The sequence below is a fragment of the Oncorhynchus keta genome, chromosome 8 (assembly GCF_023373465.1).
Source record: "Oncorhynchus keta strain PuntledgeMale-10-30-2019 chromosome 8, Oket_V2, whole genome shotgun sequence".
Classification (NCBI taxonomy): domain Eukaryota; kingdom Metazoa; phylum Chordata; class Actinopteri; order Salmoniformes; family Salmonidae; genus Oncorhynchus; species Oncorhynchus keta.
Window position 1 is genome coordinate 33,451,430 of NC_068428.1, and position 16,803 is coordinate 33,468,232.

Consider the following 16,803-nt stretch of genomic DNA (forward strand, 5'->3'; position numbering starts at 1 on the left):
GTGATAGAGTTGGGTGGAGCTGGGAGTTATTTGCTGAACTAATAAGCTGCCACTAGAAATGAGGTCCTTGAATCAAAGATATACTTCTAATCAAAGTGATGCACCTTTGATGTGGCCATTGAGAGCCATACCCAATCATGGAGAGACGGAGGCATAATACCTCAGAGAGAATAGAATTGGTGAAAGGGGTCTGTCTGGGCAGAGGGAGAGAGGCATGATGGTCTCCGTGAGCATGTGGCCAGTAAGGTCCTCAGGAGGAAGGGGGGTGTAATAAGTGGTTCTCTACCTTCGGTGCACCAGATGCGCCTGCTCTCCCTACATCGGCACTCCATCTTTCTCTGTCTCCCTCTCTCTCTATCTCTCTTGTCCTCAATCGCTTCTGACAGTGCCTTCAAGAGCTATCAAGAGAGGAGCTCACCGAGTTATTAACCCCCCCCCCATGGAAATACCTTCTCCGAGGACATTTCGTGCTCCCGAACCGGAACACCTCATACGCCATATGCCGCTGTCCCTAAAATCAACACTGAAATGTATTATTACAACCACATTGACTCATCATCCATGATTAGTTGAAAAGTAAATTAATTTGAATGGATTAATTAAAAGGCATTTGGTTTATTAGTCGTACTAGATACATTGGATTTGACTTTTACGTGTTTTATTTAAAGGATTTAATACTGGCAATGACTGGCCAAATATATGATGTACAACATCAAACTATTAATGCAAACATAATCCACTAAATGTGATGATTAATAGCCAAACCATTGTACAGTAAGTAAAATACATTGAAGGGATTGATAGTAAAAATCACAGAACTGCAAGATCAAAGGCAGGATCAAAATCTAACGAGATTGAATGTTTTTGAAAGATGTTGAATTTCATATTAATATCCCAAAGAATTAAACTATGATGGTCTTGTTCTTCATCTATCCAACTATAGTAAGGGCTGAAAGGTCTATCCTTCCTTTCATGACCACAGGGAACCGCTACAAAAATAGTGGACAATCAAGGCATCACTCGATGGGACAGAAGGACAACAACAACAACAACGGCCCCGGTCCAAACATCGGCCCTAACGGGGAAGAGTATGAAAACTATGATGAGCTGGTGGCCAAGTCCCTTCTCAACCTGGGGAAGATAGCAGAGGACGCTGCCTACCAGGCCATGACCGAGTCAGAGATGAACAGCAACTCCTCCAACAGTGCCGGCGAGGACGATGATGATGATGAGGAAGAGGGTAGCGAGCGCGGCGGGAGCAGGAAGGGCGAGTTGAGCGTGGACCTGGACAGTGACGTGGTCAGGGAGACAGTGGATTCACTCAAGCTGTTGGCGCAGGGCCACGGTGCCATGTTGCCTGAAGATGGCTGCCTAGAAGGGGTGGATGACGGCGAGCATCCCAACGGGCGGTCCCACCATCATGGGGTCAGGGGTCAGGCTGAGGAGAGCGAAGAGGAGGTGTGTCTCAACAGCCTGGAGTGTCTGAGGAACCAGTGCTTTGACCTGGCCCGCAAGCTAAACGAGACATCTCCATCTGACCGCCCTGGCCACCCGGGCCTGCACCACTACCAGGCACATCAGAACCACCACCCTCACCAGCCCCACCACCACCTACTGCACCAAACCGACCACCAGCACCATCAGGCTCAGCACCAGCCTCAGGACCACCACCACTTGCCCAGGTACGAGAGCTGCCAGCAGGGCCAGCAGCCAGACGAGCGTGGGTCCCTGGAGCGCAACTACTCAGACATGGTCAACCTGATGAAGCTGGAGGAGCAGCTGAGCCCGGCCTCAAGGACGGGCTACTCGGCCAGCTGCCACCAGGACGGGGATGAGGACACCACATCGGTGGCCTCGGACCGCTCGGAAGAGGCCTTCGACATGACAAAAGGCAACCTGTCCCTGCTGGAGAAGGCCATTGCTATGGAGTCGGAGCGAGCCAAGGTCATGAGGGACCGCATGGCCTTGGATGGACATCATGCGGTGGTCCGGAGGGACAATCATAATCACCACCATCGCGGCGAGCACAGCCCCCGACAGAGCAGCGGGGCTGAGGAGCGCAAGTCCAGAATGCACCACGACGGGTCAAAGAGAGCATACTACCCTAAAGGTAACCACTTCCTGAAACTCTCAACACTCTCCCCATTCACACAATAGCCCCTAGGTCAGCTAGTATCTTCACCCTGATCTGTACAGTATTGATGTTGCACTCAGTGTCAACAGCATTTCGGTTAATTGTTTTCATTTGATTTTTATTTCACCTTTATTTAACCAGGTAGGCCAGTTGAGAACAAGTTCTCATTTACAACTGTGACCTGGCCAAGATAAAGCAAAGCAGTTCGACACATACAACACAGAGTTACACATGGAATAAACAAACATACAGTCAATAATACAGTAGAAAAAATCCATATACAGTGAGTGCAATTGAGGAAGAATAAGGGAGTTAAGGCAATAAATAGGCCATGGTGGCGAAGTAATTACAATATAGCAATTAAACACTGGAATGGGAGACGTGCAGAAGATGAATGTGCAAGTAGAGATACTGGTGTGCAAAGGAGCAAGATAAATAAATAAATACAGTATGGGGATGAGGTAGTTGGTTGGGCTATGTACAGGTGCAGTGATCTGTGAGCTGCTCTGACAGCTGGTGCATAAAGCTAGTGAGGGAGATATGAGTATCCTGCTTCAGTGATTTTTGCAGTTCACTCCAGTCATTGGCAGCAGAGAACTGGAAGGAAAGGCGACCAAATGAGGAATTGGCTTTGGGGGTGACCAGTGAGATATACCTGCTGGAGCGCGTGCAACGGATGGGTGCTGCTATGGTGACCAGTGAGCTGAGATAAGGCGGGGCTTTACCTAGAAGAGACTTGTAGATGACCTGGAGCTAGTGTGTTTGGGGACGAGTATGAAGCAAAGGCCAGCCAACGAGAGCGTACAGGTCGAAGTTGTGGGTAGTATATTGGGCTTTGGTGACAAAATTGTTGGCACTGGTAGACTCCATCCAATTTGTTGAGTAGAGTGTTGGAGGCTATTTTGTAAATTACATCGCCGAAGTCGAGGATCGGTAGGATGGTCAGGTTTACGAGGCTATGTTTGGCAGCATGAGTGAAGAATGCTTTATTGCGAAATAGGAAGCCGATTCTATATTTAATTTTGGATTGGAGATGCTTAATGTGAGTCTGGAAGGAGAGTTTACAGTCTAACCAGACATCTAAGTATTTGTAGTTGTCCACATATTCTAAGTCAGAACCGTCCAGAGTAGTGATACTGGACGGGCGGGCAGGTGCAGGCAGCGATCGGTTGAAGAGCATGCATTTAGTTTTACTGCATTTAAGAGCAGTTGGAGGCCACAGAAGGAGAGTTGTATGGCATTGAAGCTCGTCTGGAGGTTAGTTAACACAGTGTCCAAAGAAGGGCCAGACGTATACAAAATGGTGTCGTCTGCGTAGAGGTGGATCAGAGAATCACCAGCAGCAAGAGCAACATCATTGATATATACAAATAAGAAAGTCGGCCTGGGAATTTAACCCTGTGGCCCTCCCATAGAGACTGCCAGAGCTCCGGACAACAGGCCCTCCGATTTGACACACTGAACTCTATCCGAGATGTAGTTGGTGAACCTGTTGAGTCTGCCGATAAGAATGTGGTGATCGACAGAGTCAAAAGCCTTGGCCAGGTCGATGAATACAGCTAGACAGTAATGTATCTTATCGATGGCGGTTATGATATCGTTTAGGACCTTGAGGCTGAGGTGCACCCATGACCAGCTCTGAAACCCGATTGCATAGCGGAGAAGGTACGGTGGGATTCGAAATGGTTGGTAATCTGTTTGTTAACTTGGCTTTCGAAGACCTTATTAAGGCAGGGTATGATAGATGTAGTTCTGTAGCAGTTTGGGTCTAGAGTGTCTCCCCCTGTGAAGAGAGGTTGAACAGGCTAGTAATAGGGGTTGCAACAATTTCGGCAGATCATTTTAAAAATAGAGGGTCAAGATTGTCTAGCCCGGCTGATTTGTAGGGCTCCAGATTTTGCAGCTCTTTCAGAACATCAGCTATCTGGATTTGGGTGAAGGAGGAATGGGGAGGCTTGGGCGAGTTGCTTTGGGGGGTGGAGGGCTGTTGATCGTGGTAGGGGTAGCCAGGTGGAAAGCATGGCCAGTCATAGAAAAATGCTTATTGAAATTCACAATTATAACAGTGGGCAGCTGGGAGGAGGTGCTCATATTCTCCATGGACTTTACAGTGTCCCAGAACATTTTTGAGTTTGTGCTACAAGATGCAAATTTCTGCTAATGCAGAATGCCACAGGATGTTTTGTGCTGGTCAAGGGCAGTCAGGTCTGGAGAGAACCAAGGGCTATATCTGTTCCTGGTTCAAAATGTTTTGAATGGGGCATGCTTATTTAAGATGGTGAGGAAGGCACTTTTAAAGAATAACCAGGCATCCTCTACTGACAGGATGAGGTCAATATCCTTCCAGGATACCCGGGCCAGGTCGATTAGAAAGGGCTGCTCGCAGAAGTGGTTTAGTGAGCGTTTGATAGTGATGAGGTGTGGTCGTTTGACCGCAGACCCATTACGGATGCAGGCAATGAGGCAGTGATCGCTGAGATCTTGATTGAAAACAGCAGAGGTGTATTTGGAAGGCAATTTGGTTAGGATGATATCTATGAGGGTGCCCGTGTTAACGTATTTGGAGTTGTACCTGGTGGGTTCATTGATCATTTGTGTGAAATTGAGGGCATCAAGCTAGGATTGTAGAATGGCCGGGGTGTTTAGCATGTCCCAGTTTAGGTCACCTACCAGCACGAGCTCTGAAGATAGATTGGGGGCATTCAATTCACATATGGTGTCCAGGGCGCAGCTGGGGGCAGAGGGTGGTCTATAGCAAGTGGCAACAGTGAGAGACTTGTTTCTGGAAAGGTGGATTTTTAAAAATAGAAGCTCGAATTGTTTGGGTACAGACCTGGATAGTAAGACAGAACTCTGCAAGCTATCTTTGCAGTAGATTGCAACACCGCCCCCTTTGGCAGTTCTATCTTGTCGGAAGATGTTTTGGTTACGGATAGAAATTTCAGGGTTTTTGATGGACTTCCTAAGCCAGGATTCAGACACGGCTAGGACATCCGGGTTTGCGGAGTGTGCTAAAGCAGTGAATAAAACAAACTTAGGGAGGATGCTTCTAATGTTAACATGCATGAAACCAAGGCTTTGACGGTTACAGAAGTCAACAAATGAGAGAGGCACTGCAGGGCCTAGATTAACCTCTACATCACCAGAGGAACAGAGGAGGAGTAGATTAAGGGTATGGCTAAAGGCTATCAGAACTGGTCGTCTAGTACGTTCGGAACAGAGAGTGAAAGGAGCAGGTTTCTGGGCGCGATAGAATATATTCAAGGCATAATGTACAGAAAAAGGTATGGACTGTATGTAGACGTGATATTAAATGAACTCTTAAAGACGTAGGATATCAGCTGAAAATAGGTTTCAACAGATGCCAATAGGGCCCACAGAAACAGAATTATGTAACATCATGCTGAATAACTCAGATATCTTTTTTAGCACATGGATCTAGTAATATTGGATGTTTACTTGACCCCTTGCCCAGTAGTTCAGCTCCTCCCTGGGAGAGGACAGAAACATTTCCCCCAGCTGGTCTCCATGCTGTATATTGCAGTGGCAGCGTCGACTTCAAACTTATGTTGTTAAAATAGTCTGGCATGCTAACATCAGACGCTTGGCTTGTCAGGCATGGGAGTGAGCCATCCCATCTCTGTGTATGCAGTTATTAATCCATAAGATAGCTTCAGAGCAGATGAATGAGCAACATTTCAGACCGGGTCATTATGGTAGTATCAGAGGGGTGGTGGTGGCACGTGGCATTCATGGTCGTTGGACAGAGATGCTGTGTTTTGAGTAACATTCCAAAGGATAGAAAAGACATTGATTTGAACGTTTAATACTGTAGCTACTCGTCTGCCCTGGTCACACTAGTCACTTTAATAATGTTTACGTACTGTTTTACTCATTTCATATGTACAGTTGAAGTCGGAAGTTTACATAGACTCAGGTTGGAGTCACTAAAACTCGTTTTTCAACCACTCCACAAATGTCTTGTTAACAAACTATAGTTTTGGCAAGTCGGTTAGGACATTTATTTTGTGCATGAATCAAGTAATTTTTCCAACAATTGTTCACTGACAGATTATTTCACTTATAATTCAGTGTATCACAATTCCACTGGGTCAGAAGTTTACATACACTAAGTTGACTGTGCCTTTAAACAGCTTGGAAAATTCCAGAAAATGATGTCTTGGCTTTAGAAGATTCTGATAGGCTAATTGACATCATTTGAGTCAATTCGAGGTGTACCTGTGGATGTATTTCAAGGCCTACCTTCAAACTCAGTGCCTCTTTGCCTGATATCATGGGAAAATCTAAAGAAATCAGCCAAGACCTCAGAAAAAAAGTTGTAGGCCTCTACAAGTCAGGTTCATCCTTGGGAGCAATTTCCAAATGCCAGAAGGTACCATGTTCATTTGTACAAACAATAGTACGCAAGTATAAACACCATGGGACCATGCATCATACTGCTCAGGAAGATGACGTGTTCTTTGGTGCGAAAAGTGCAAATCATTCCCAGAACAACAGCAAATGACCTTGTGAAGATGCTGAAGTTTTCAGGTGTCACCACCTTCCGGAGACACCTGAAACCCCACCTCTTTAAGGAATACCTATGATAGGATAAGTAATCCTTCTCACCCCCCTTTAAGATTTAGATGCACTATTGTAAAGTGACTATTCTACTGGATGTCATAAGGTGAATGCACCAATTTGTAAGTCGCTCTGGATAAGAGCGTCTGCTAAATTACTTAAATGTAAATGTAATGTAAATGAAGGAAACAGGTACAAAAGTATCTATATCCACAGTAAAACGAGTCCTATATCGACATAACCTGAAAGGCCACTCAACAAGGAAGAAGCCACTGCTCCAAAACCGCCATAGAAAGACAGACTACGGTTTGCAACTGCACATGGGGACAAAGATCATACTTTTTGGAGAAATGTCCTGATGAAACAAAAATAGAACTGTTTGGCCATAATGACCATCATTATGTTTGGAGGAAAAGGGGGAGGCTTGCAAGCTGAAGAACACCATCCCAACCGGGAACCACGGGGATGGCAGCATCATGTTGTGGTGGTGCTTTGCTGCAGGATGGACTGGTGCACTTCACAAAATAGATGGCATCATGAGAAGGAAATTTATGTAGATATATTGAAGCAACATCTCAAGACATCAGTAAGGAAGTTAAAGCTTGGTCGTAAATGGGTCTTTCATATGGACAATGACCCCAATCATAATTTCAAAGTTGTGGCAAAATGGCTTAAGGTCAACAAAGTCAAGGTATTGGATTAATTGTCAGGAATTGTGAAAAACTGAGTTTAAATGGATTTGGTTAAGGTGTATGTAAACTTCTGACTTCAACTGTATATTCTGTATTCTACAGTAGTGTAGTCAATGCCACTCGGACATCGCTCGTTCTATTATTTCTTAATTCAAATGTTTTACTTTTAGATTTATTTGTATAGTTTGATATTACTGCACTGTTGGAGCTAGGAACACAAGCATTTCGCTACACCCGCATTAATATCTGCTAAATACTGTTTGTGAATGCGACCAATAACATTTTAATTTATTTGGTTGAACTGAAGATCAAATTATTATTCTATAAACTTTAAAGATCCATACAGTATCAGGACAAGGTAAGACCCAGATGCAGACCGTGTCGAAGTAACAATGTTTATTTCCGCAACAGGGCAAATGTACAGGAAGGCAGGCAGGCTTAGGGTCAGGACAGACAAGAGCCAAAACCAGGAGGACTAGAGAGACTGAGAGCAGGAGCTGCAGGCTTAGGGTCAGGACAGACAAGAGCCAAAACCAGGAGGACAAGTGAGACTGAGAGCAGGAGCTGCAGGCTTAGGGTCAGGACAGACAAGAGCCAAAACCAGGAGGACAAGAGAGACTGAGAGCAGGAGCTGCAGGCTTAGGGTCAGGACAGACAAGAGCCAAAACCAGGAGGACAAGAGAGACTGAGAGCAGGAGCTGCAGGCTTAGGGTCAGGACAGACAAGAGCCAAAACCAGGAGGACAAGAAAAGAGAGACTGAGAGCAGGAGCTGCAGGCTTAAGGTCAGGATAGACAAGAGCCAATACCAGGAGGACAAGAAAAGAGACACTGAGAGCAGGAGCTGCAGGCTTAGGGTCAGGACAGACAAGAGCCAAAACCAGGAGGACAAGAGAGACTGAGAGCAGGAGCTGCAGGCTTAGGGTCAGGACAGACAAGAGCCAAAACCAGGGTGGAGACAATCACAAAGACAAGTGAAACAGATCAGGGTGTGACATAGAGGCGTCAGATCAATATATGCAGTAGCCAATGTTGGGTGTTATCACTGTTCATCTGAAGGGAAGAGGACAGCTATATTCAGAAACCACACTGAATTGGATGTTCAGGCATTATTTAACCTTATAATATGTGACATTTAAGTTCCTATTATACTGAAGTAGTAGAAATCCAAAGTCACTTGAAGTCATTTCTCCAGGTAATTCTGTCCATTGCTCGTCATCTTCCGCAACACGTCTTGCCAACAGTAGCCACAGGATGTTGAATGCCAGGCCTCAAATCATGCAAAAATCGCATAACAAAATGACTATTATTAAGGACCACCCATTGGTGGTCATCACAGATATGTACTGTAATGGTATGTTATTAACTTCCATTAGCACAGGAAGCTGGTGGGGAGATCTGAAGGAATATTAAGTATAATTGTAGTCTGAAGACCATATAGGTGACTGTACTAGTAAGACCCAGGGCTATATAAGGCTTTGGTAAGACCTTACAGATCTGGCAACATGCTAGTTCTTTTTTTCGAATGGTCATAATCGCATTAGATAATCTATCATCAAGTTATTTAAATTCAAAGTCTTCATCATCAAAGGCAGGGACTATGGCCTTGTGTAGGGGGGGGGGGGTATTCATTTTTCTAATGTTATGTCTGGATAAGAGCGTCTGCTAAATGACTTAAATGTAAATGTTGCCATGGGGTCAGGAATATTGATAGCTCTGTGATCCATTACTAGTTCTAAATAAAAAAAATCTAGCTGTGACGCACAGAGACAATGTTCATACACACGGCCTCTGCTCAACATAGTTGAGATTGTTCCTTGTCCTTGGGGGACCATTGAGGATTGGTGGAGATGGTAGCGATAGCGAGGCCCCAGATAGACATATGGGAGAACTGCTGATAAGCCAGATTCACACAGGCTTAGTCATTCTGTGTTATCTCTACAGCAAGTGTACATTTTTTATGAAATATAAAATTGCATTTCTGGGATGTTGGGATTGAACAATTGCAGATATTTTCCACAGCAAGCGTGGGGGGAATGTGAATGTGGAGGGAACATGTATTGCCATGATAAACTGATAAATCAGGTGTGACTATAGTCTGTGTTTCGTCCTACCCCCTCTAAATTTGGGAGGATAATACGGTTCAAATACAATATGAATATATGACACTCTATATGAAGTTCGGTAAACAACAGTGGATGGGACATTCCATTCATTTCAGTTTGTAGGGGTGACATGCTGTAGTAACCAGTCGAACACTCACCTAGATAGATGACTTTTGAACACCCCCCCACCCCGCCCCTTCTTTTTCTCCTTGGTAGATTCCTCAAGGGGGGACAAGAAGGAGAGTAAGTGTCCAACCCCGGGCTGTGATGGGACAGGCCACGTCACGGGTCTCTACCCCCACCACAGGAGCCTGTCAGGCTGCCCCCACAAGGACAGGGTGCCACCAGAAAGTAAGTGCTGCACACTGCATTCCGTACTGACTGTGCTTGGGGGCATTTAGACTGTTTGTTGCCCTCTCGTAGTGCAATGTAGAACAAACTCTTTCTCATTTTCTTTTGAGTTTCTGGGTACCTCTTTTCCACTAAATGCCCTGCCATGGTTCTTGTGTTGGGTTGACACGTGAGGTCGTCCTCCGATCAGCATGGGGATGCTCTCTCTTTCTTTGCGTTCACCCGGCTTGATCGATGTCCATGCCTGCATGCAAAGTGATGTCTCCTCTATAGATTTTATACATAAAAGCATCTCTTTGTGAGACTACTTATTTTTTACCAGACTTACCTCTATTCCTGCTTCTGTAAAGGAAATATATACTTAAGCAATAAGGCACAAGGAGGTGTGGTATATGGACAATACACCACGGCTAAGGACTGTTCTTATGCACAATGCAACAATAATGGCCATGTACCACAAACCCCCGAGGTGCCTAATTGCTATGATAAACTGGTTACCAATGTAATTACAGCAGTAAACAGAAATGTTTTTTCATACCTTTGATATACGGTCTGATAGCCAATCAGCATTCAGGGCTTGAACCACCCAGTTTATAATATGTCATATGTAACATTAAATATCACAGCAAATGTCTGCCTACATACCATTTTCAATTCTTATGGATTAGTCCATCAAGATGCTTCAGAATGACTAACAACACGCCAACTACATTTGAATGCTGCTTGATTCACTCCATTATTTTTCTGCTGCTTGCATGAGCATCAACAGGACAGTTGACGGTAACAGTGCATGACACTTTTTCTGCTCACTAACAAATTATAATTGGACAATAACCACTGACTCTGGGTGCTCCTAACCCCTCGCTGTCTCTCTCACCTCTCCCTGTCTGTCCTAAGTTCTTGCAATGTATGAAAATGTTCTAAAGTGCCCTACTCCTGGCTGCTCGGGGCGTGGCCATGTCAATAGCAACAGGAACTCCCACCGCAGGTGAGTGGCTGGCAACCAGGCAGGGCATGCACTGGGAGAGAAAATAATAAATAATGGAATAGCTACATTTATAGTCTGATCTCTTTGTTCAGGATGTAAGAGAGAGAAAAAAAGTAAAAAAGAGGAATATGTGGGGTTGTCATAGTCACTGGCTACCAGTGTATCTCAGGGTCAGGAATCTATTGTTTGTAGCGAGGTGGGTTTAGAGGCTGAGCCACGGTCTCCCAGTAGAGCAGCACAAAGCCTGGAGGATGCTAAGATGAGTACATTCTGCATACTGCGCCACACAAACACACACCTATACATACACCTATACACGGACACCCCTTCAAATACAACATTTTGTGGACACCCCTTCAAATTAGTGGATTCGGCTATTTCAGCCACACCCATTGCTGACAGGTGTATACAATTGAGCACACAATCTCCATAGACAAACATTGGCAGTAGAGCGGCCTTAACGTAGAGCTCAGTGAGTTTCAACGTGGCACCGTCATAGGATGCCACCTTTCCAACAAGACAGTTAGTCAATGTTCTGTACATACTGTATATAGGTACCTAGACAATAACACACACACACACACACACACACACACACACACACACACACACACACACACACACACACACACACACACACACACACACACACACACACACACACACACACACCTCCCTTACCATCCCCAGTTGCTGGAGGCTATGTTATATAGAACACGTCCTTTGGGACTGGCACGCACACCGTGTAGTCATTAGTAGTGTTGGGGAGCAGTGCATAGCAAGACATATGAAAAAAAGAGAGAATTCTGTACATGTGTCTCTCAATTCTCTCCTCCTCGCTGTTGTCATGGAAACTCGATGATACTGACAGCAGTCCTGTCAGTTTGTCACACGGTCCTCACCACTTTGAAATCTGCGTGTGTCTGTCTGTGACTGTGTGTGTGTTCCGGCTGTATCAATGTTTTATTTATGGCACAGATATGAAACTATTAGGAGAGGCCCAGAGACCACATTCATCTCTCACACAAAACCACTGCCAGTGTGTATGTGCGAGGGACTGGTTTGTATGTGAGAGGGACTGGTTTGTATGTGAGAGTGACTGGTTTGTATGTGAGAGTGATTGGTTTGTATGTGAGAGTGACTGGTTTGTATGTGAGAGTGATTGGTTTGTATGTGAGAGTGACTGGTTTGTATATGAGAGTGACTGGTTTGTATGTGAGAGTGACTGGTTTGTATGTGAGAGTGACTGGTTTGTATGTGAGAGGGACTGGTTTGTATGTGCGAGGGACTGGTTTGTATGTGAGAGGGACTGGTTTGTATGTGAGAGTGACTGGTTTGTATGTGAGAGTGACTGGTTTGTATGTGAGAGTGACTGGTTTGTATGTGAGAGTGACTGGTTTGTATATGAGAGTGACTGGTTTGTATGTGAGAGTGACTGGTTTGTATGTGAGAGTGACTGGTTTGTATGTGAGAGTGACTGGTTTGTATGTGAGAGTGACTGGTTTGTATATGAGAGTGACTGGTTTGTATGTGAGAGTGACTGGTTTGTATGTGAGAGTGACTGGTTTGTATGTGAGAGTGACTGGTTTGTATATGAGAGTGACTGGTTTGTATGTGAGAGTGACTGGTTTGTATGTGAGAGTGACTGGTTTGTATGTGAGAGTGATTGGTTTGTATGTGAGAGTGACTGGTTTGTATATGAGAGTGACTGGTTTGTATGTGAGAGTGACTGGTTTGTATGTGAGAGTGACTGGTTTGTATGTGAGAGTGATTGGTTTGTATGTGAGAGTGACTGGTTTGTATGTGAGAGTGACTGGTTTGTATGTGAGAGTGACTGGTTTGTATGTGAGAGTGACTGGTTTGTATGTGAGAGGGACTGGTTTGTATGTGAGAGTGACTGGTTTGTATGTGAGAGTGACTGGTTTGTATGTGAGAGGGACTGGTTTGTATGTGAGAGTGACTGGTTTGTATGTGAGAGGGACTGGTTTGTATGTGAGAGGGACTGGTTTGTATGTGAGAGTGACTGGTTTGTATGTGAGAGGGACTGGTTTGTATGTGAGAGTGACTGGTTTGTATGTGAGAGTGACTGGTTTGTATGTGAGAGTGACTGGTTTGTATGTGAGAGGGACTGGTTTGTATGTGAGAGGGACTGGTTTGTATGTGAGAGTGACTGGTTTGTATGTGAGAGTGACTGGTTTGTATGTGAGAGTGACTGGTTTGTATGTGAGAGTGACATGTGTGTATGTGAGAGTGACTGGTTTGTATGTGAGAGTGACTGGTTTGTATGTGAGAGTGACTGGTTTGTATGTGAGAGTGACTGGTTTGTATGTGAGAGGGACTGGTTTGTATGTGAGAGTGACTGGTTTGTATGTGAGAGTGACATGTGTGTATGTGAGAGTGACTGGTTTGTATGTGAGAGTGACTGGTTTGTATGTGAGAGTGACATGTGTGTATGTGAGAGCGACTGGTTTGTATGTGAGAGTGAATGGTTTGTATGTGAGAGTGACTGGTTTGTATGTGAGAGTGACTGGTTTGTATGTGAAAGTCACTGGTTTGTATGTGAGAGTGACTGGTTTGTATGTGAGAGTGACTGGTGTGTATGTGAGAGTGACATGTGTGTATTTGAGAGTGACTGGTTTGTATGTGAGAGTGACTGGTTTGTATGTGAGAGGGACTGGTTTGTATGTGAGAGTGAATGGTTTGTATGTGAGAGTGACTGGTTTGTATGTGAGAGTGACTGGTTTGTATGTGAGAGTGACTGGTTTGTATGTGAGAGGGACTGGTTTGTATGTGAGAGTGAATGGTTTGTATGTGAGAGGGACTGGTTTGTATGTGAGAGTGAATGGTTTGTATGTGAGAGTGACTGGTTTGTATATGAGAGTGACTGGTTTGTATGTGAGAGTGACTGGTTTGTATGTGAGAGTGACTGGTTTGTATGTGAGAGTGATTGGTTTGTATATGAGAGTGACTGGTTTGTATGTGAGAGTGACTGGTTTGTATGTGAGAGTGATTGGTTTGTATATGAGAGTGACTGGTTTGTATGTGAGAGTGACTGGTTTGTATGTGAGAGTGACTTGTTTGTATGTGAGAGTGACTGGTTTGTATGTGAGAGTGACTGGTTTGTATGTGAGAGTGATTGGTTTGTATATGAGAGTGACTGGTTTGTATGTGAGAGTGACTGGTTTGTATGTGAGAGTGACTTGTTTGTATGTGAGAGTGACTGGTTTGTATGTGAGAGTGACTGGTTTGTATGTGAGAGTGATTGGTTTGTATATGAGAGTGACTGGTTTGTATGTGAGAGTGACTGGTTTGTATGTGAGAGTGACTTGTTTGTATGTGAGAGTGACTGGTTTGTATGTGAGAGTGACTGGTTTGTATGTGAGAGTGACTGGTTTGTATGTGAGAGTGACTGGTTTGTATGTGAGAGTGACTGGTTTGTATGTGAGAGTAACTGGTTTGTATATGAGAGTAACTGGTTTGTATGTGAGAGTGACCTGTTTGTATGTGAGAGTGACTGGTTTTTATGTGAGAGTGACTGGTTTGTATGTGAGAGTGACTGGTTTGTATGTGAGAGTAACTGGTTTGTATGTGAGAGTGACCTGTTTGTATGTGAGAGTGACCTGTTTGTATGTGAGAGTGACCTGTTTGTATGTGAGAGTGACTGGTTTGTATGTGTATAAAGAGGCATCTTATAAGGTGAACATTTGAGGGAGAAAGGAGAAGAAGAGGAGGAGAAAGCGAGAGGTGGAGAGAGGGTAGAGGAGGAGAGGAGGTAAGGGGAAGAGGGGGAAGAGTATGAGAGATGGAGAGGGGGTAGAAGAGGAGGAGGAGAGGGCAGAGGGGGGTAGGAGGAGAGGATGACTGGGGAAGGCGGAGAGGACGAGAGGCGAGAGGGGGAGAGGAGGAGAGCACGATAGAGGAAGGCATGTAGAGGAGGTGAGGACGAGAGGCGAGAGGGGGATAGGAGGAGAGGACGACAGGGGAAGGCGTGTAGAGGAGGAGAGGACGAGAGGACGAGAGGAGAGAGGGGGAGAGGAAGAGAGGGGGAGAGGGGAAGGCGGAGAGGACGAGAGGCGAGAGCGGGAGAGGAGGAGAGGACGACAGGGGAAGGCATGTAGAGGAGGTGAGGATGAGAGGCGAGAGGGGGAGAGGGAGAGGACGACAGGGTAATGCATGTAGAGGAGGTGAGGATGAGAGGCGAGAGGGGGAGAGGGGGAGAGGGGGAGAGGAGGAGAGGACAACAGGGGAAGGCACGTAGAGGAGGTGAGGATGAGAGGCGAGAGGGGGAGAGGCGAGAGGGGGAGAGGGAGAGGACGACAGGGGAAGGCATGTAGAGGAGGTGAGGATGAGAGGCGAGAGGGGGAGAGGAGGAGAGGACAACAGGGGAAGGCATGTAGAGGAGGTGAGGATGAGAGGCGAGAGGGGGAGAGGGGGAGAGGACAACAGGGTAATGCATGTAGAGGAGGTGAGGATGAGAGGCGAGAGGGGGAGAGGGGGAGAGGGGGAGAGGAGGAGAGGACAACAGGGGAAGGCATGTAGAGGAGGTGAGGATGAGAGGCGAGAGAGGGAGAGGGGGAGAGGGGGAGAGAACAACAGGGGAAGGCATGTAGAGGAGGTGAGGAGGAGAGAAGGGAGTACAGTAGCTGGCAAGGTGGTTAATCAGTTCTCCCCACTGAGCCTACCCAGAATGCCTCTGAAAGGACTGCAGTATCTAGCTGAGGGGATCTCTCTGAAGCTCAGCAGCCCCTCATGCCCAGGCAGCCAATAATATGTATCTGCAAAGCTCCGGCTTTGCAATAAAAAACTAGGCCATAGGAAATACATAATTCATTAGTGGGGCTCCATTTTATAGCTTAAAAAAGGCAATTCTGTTTAAATCAAAGCCAAATTTAGTTGATTGATAGGATGTGTCTGTTATCGGAGAGGCAGAGTGTAGGCACGTGTGTGTGGGGGGGGTGTTTATGTGTCTGTGCAAGTGGGTTGTGTGTTGTGTGTGTGTGTGTGTGTGTGTGTGTGTGTGTGTGTGTGTGTGTGTGTGTGTGTGTGTGTGTGTGTGTGTGTGTGTGTGTGTGTGTGTGTGCGTGCGAGCATACAGTGTTTGTGTGTGTGCATGTGTGAGTGTGTTCTGGCTAATTAGGCCTCACTCCATTGTATGAATGCTGTTGCAGTCTCTCGGGGTGCCCCATCGCCGCTGCAGAGAAGATGGTTAAAGTCCAAGAGAAGCACATCCCATGTGACGGGGGCCCCAAGTCCAGCCAGGCATCAGATCGTGTGCTGAGGTACTCACTCACACCCTCATCACATGACCACCACTCCCCCAGCCTCCCCGCTCATCCCAGTGCATTCCCTGTAGCCGTGAATGTAAACACTGGCCTCCATCACTCTCTCTGCTTTCAAATCCTTCTTCATGTAGATGTAGAAAGAACAATAGAATGCCTACCGTAGCAGCGCTTATGATTCATGCTCTTACAAATGAAGTCCCCCTAGTGGTTCAGTGAGGACGTACACCATGCAGTCAGACAGTCAGACCGCTCTCACCGCGTGTACACAAACACGCCCCCCCCCTGTCCATGGTTATCTTCCAGGCCAATGTGCTTTGTGAAACAGCTGGAGATCCCACAGTACGGTTACAAAAATAACGTGTCCACCAGCACGCCGCGCTCCAACCTGGCCAAGGAGCTGGAGAAGTACTCCAAGACCAGCTTCGACTACGGCCAAGGCTACGACAGCCAGCACCACGTCTACAGCAGGGGGAAGACAGGCCTGGCCCCCAAAGCCCACGGACGGGACACAGACACCTCACCCAAAGGATATGATGGTAGGGAACGACTGCTTGTGCTCTCTGATGCATGCACGCACGCATGTTGGCACACACACACACGAACACACACACACGAACGCACACACACATTATTCCCAGATTCTAGATCTGTGCTTTGACAATGTTGTAAATA

At 46.0% G+C, this 16,803-nt stretch overlaps 1 protein-coding gene across 9 annotated transcripts in view; it reads left to right on the forward strand.

Moving 5' to 3' along the window:
- The window catches only part of LOC118392408 (myelin transcription factor 1-like protein), a 154,177-nt gene that overhangs the window by 95,738 nt on the left and 41,636 nt on the right, over nt 1-16,803 (forward strand). For 6 of the 9 annotated variants that reach the window (XM_052524023.1, XM_052524022.1, XM_052524027.1 and 3 more), the window contains exons 7-11: nt 944-2,110; nt 9,727-9,861; nt 10,759-10,849; nt 16,018-16,128; nt 16,435-16,667. In XM_052524023.1, the coding sequence (XP_052379983.1) occupies nt 944-2,110; nt 9,727-9,861; nt 10,759-10,849; nt 16,018-16,128; nt 16,435-16,667 (1,737 nt within the window). The remainder of the gene's footprint in view (nt 1-943; nt 2,111-9,726; nt 9,862-10,758; nt 10,850-16,017; nt 16,129-16,434; nt 16,668-16,803) is intronic. The other 3 variants (XM_052524026.1, XM_052524030.1, XM_052524028.1) reach the window with 2 other exon arrangements.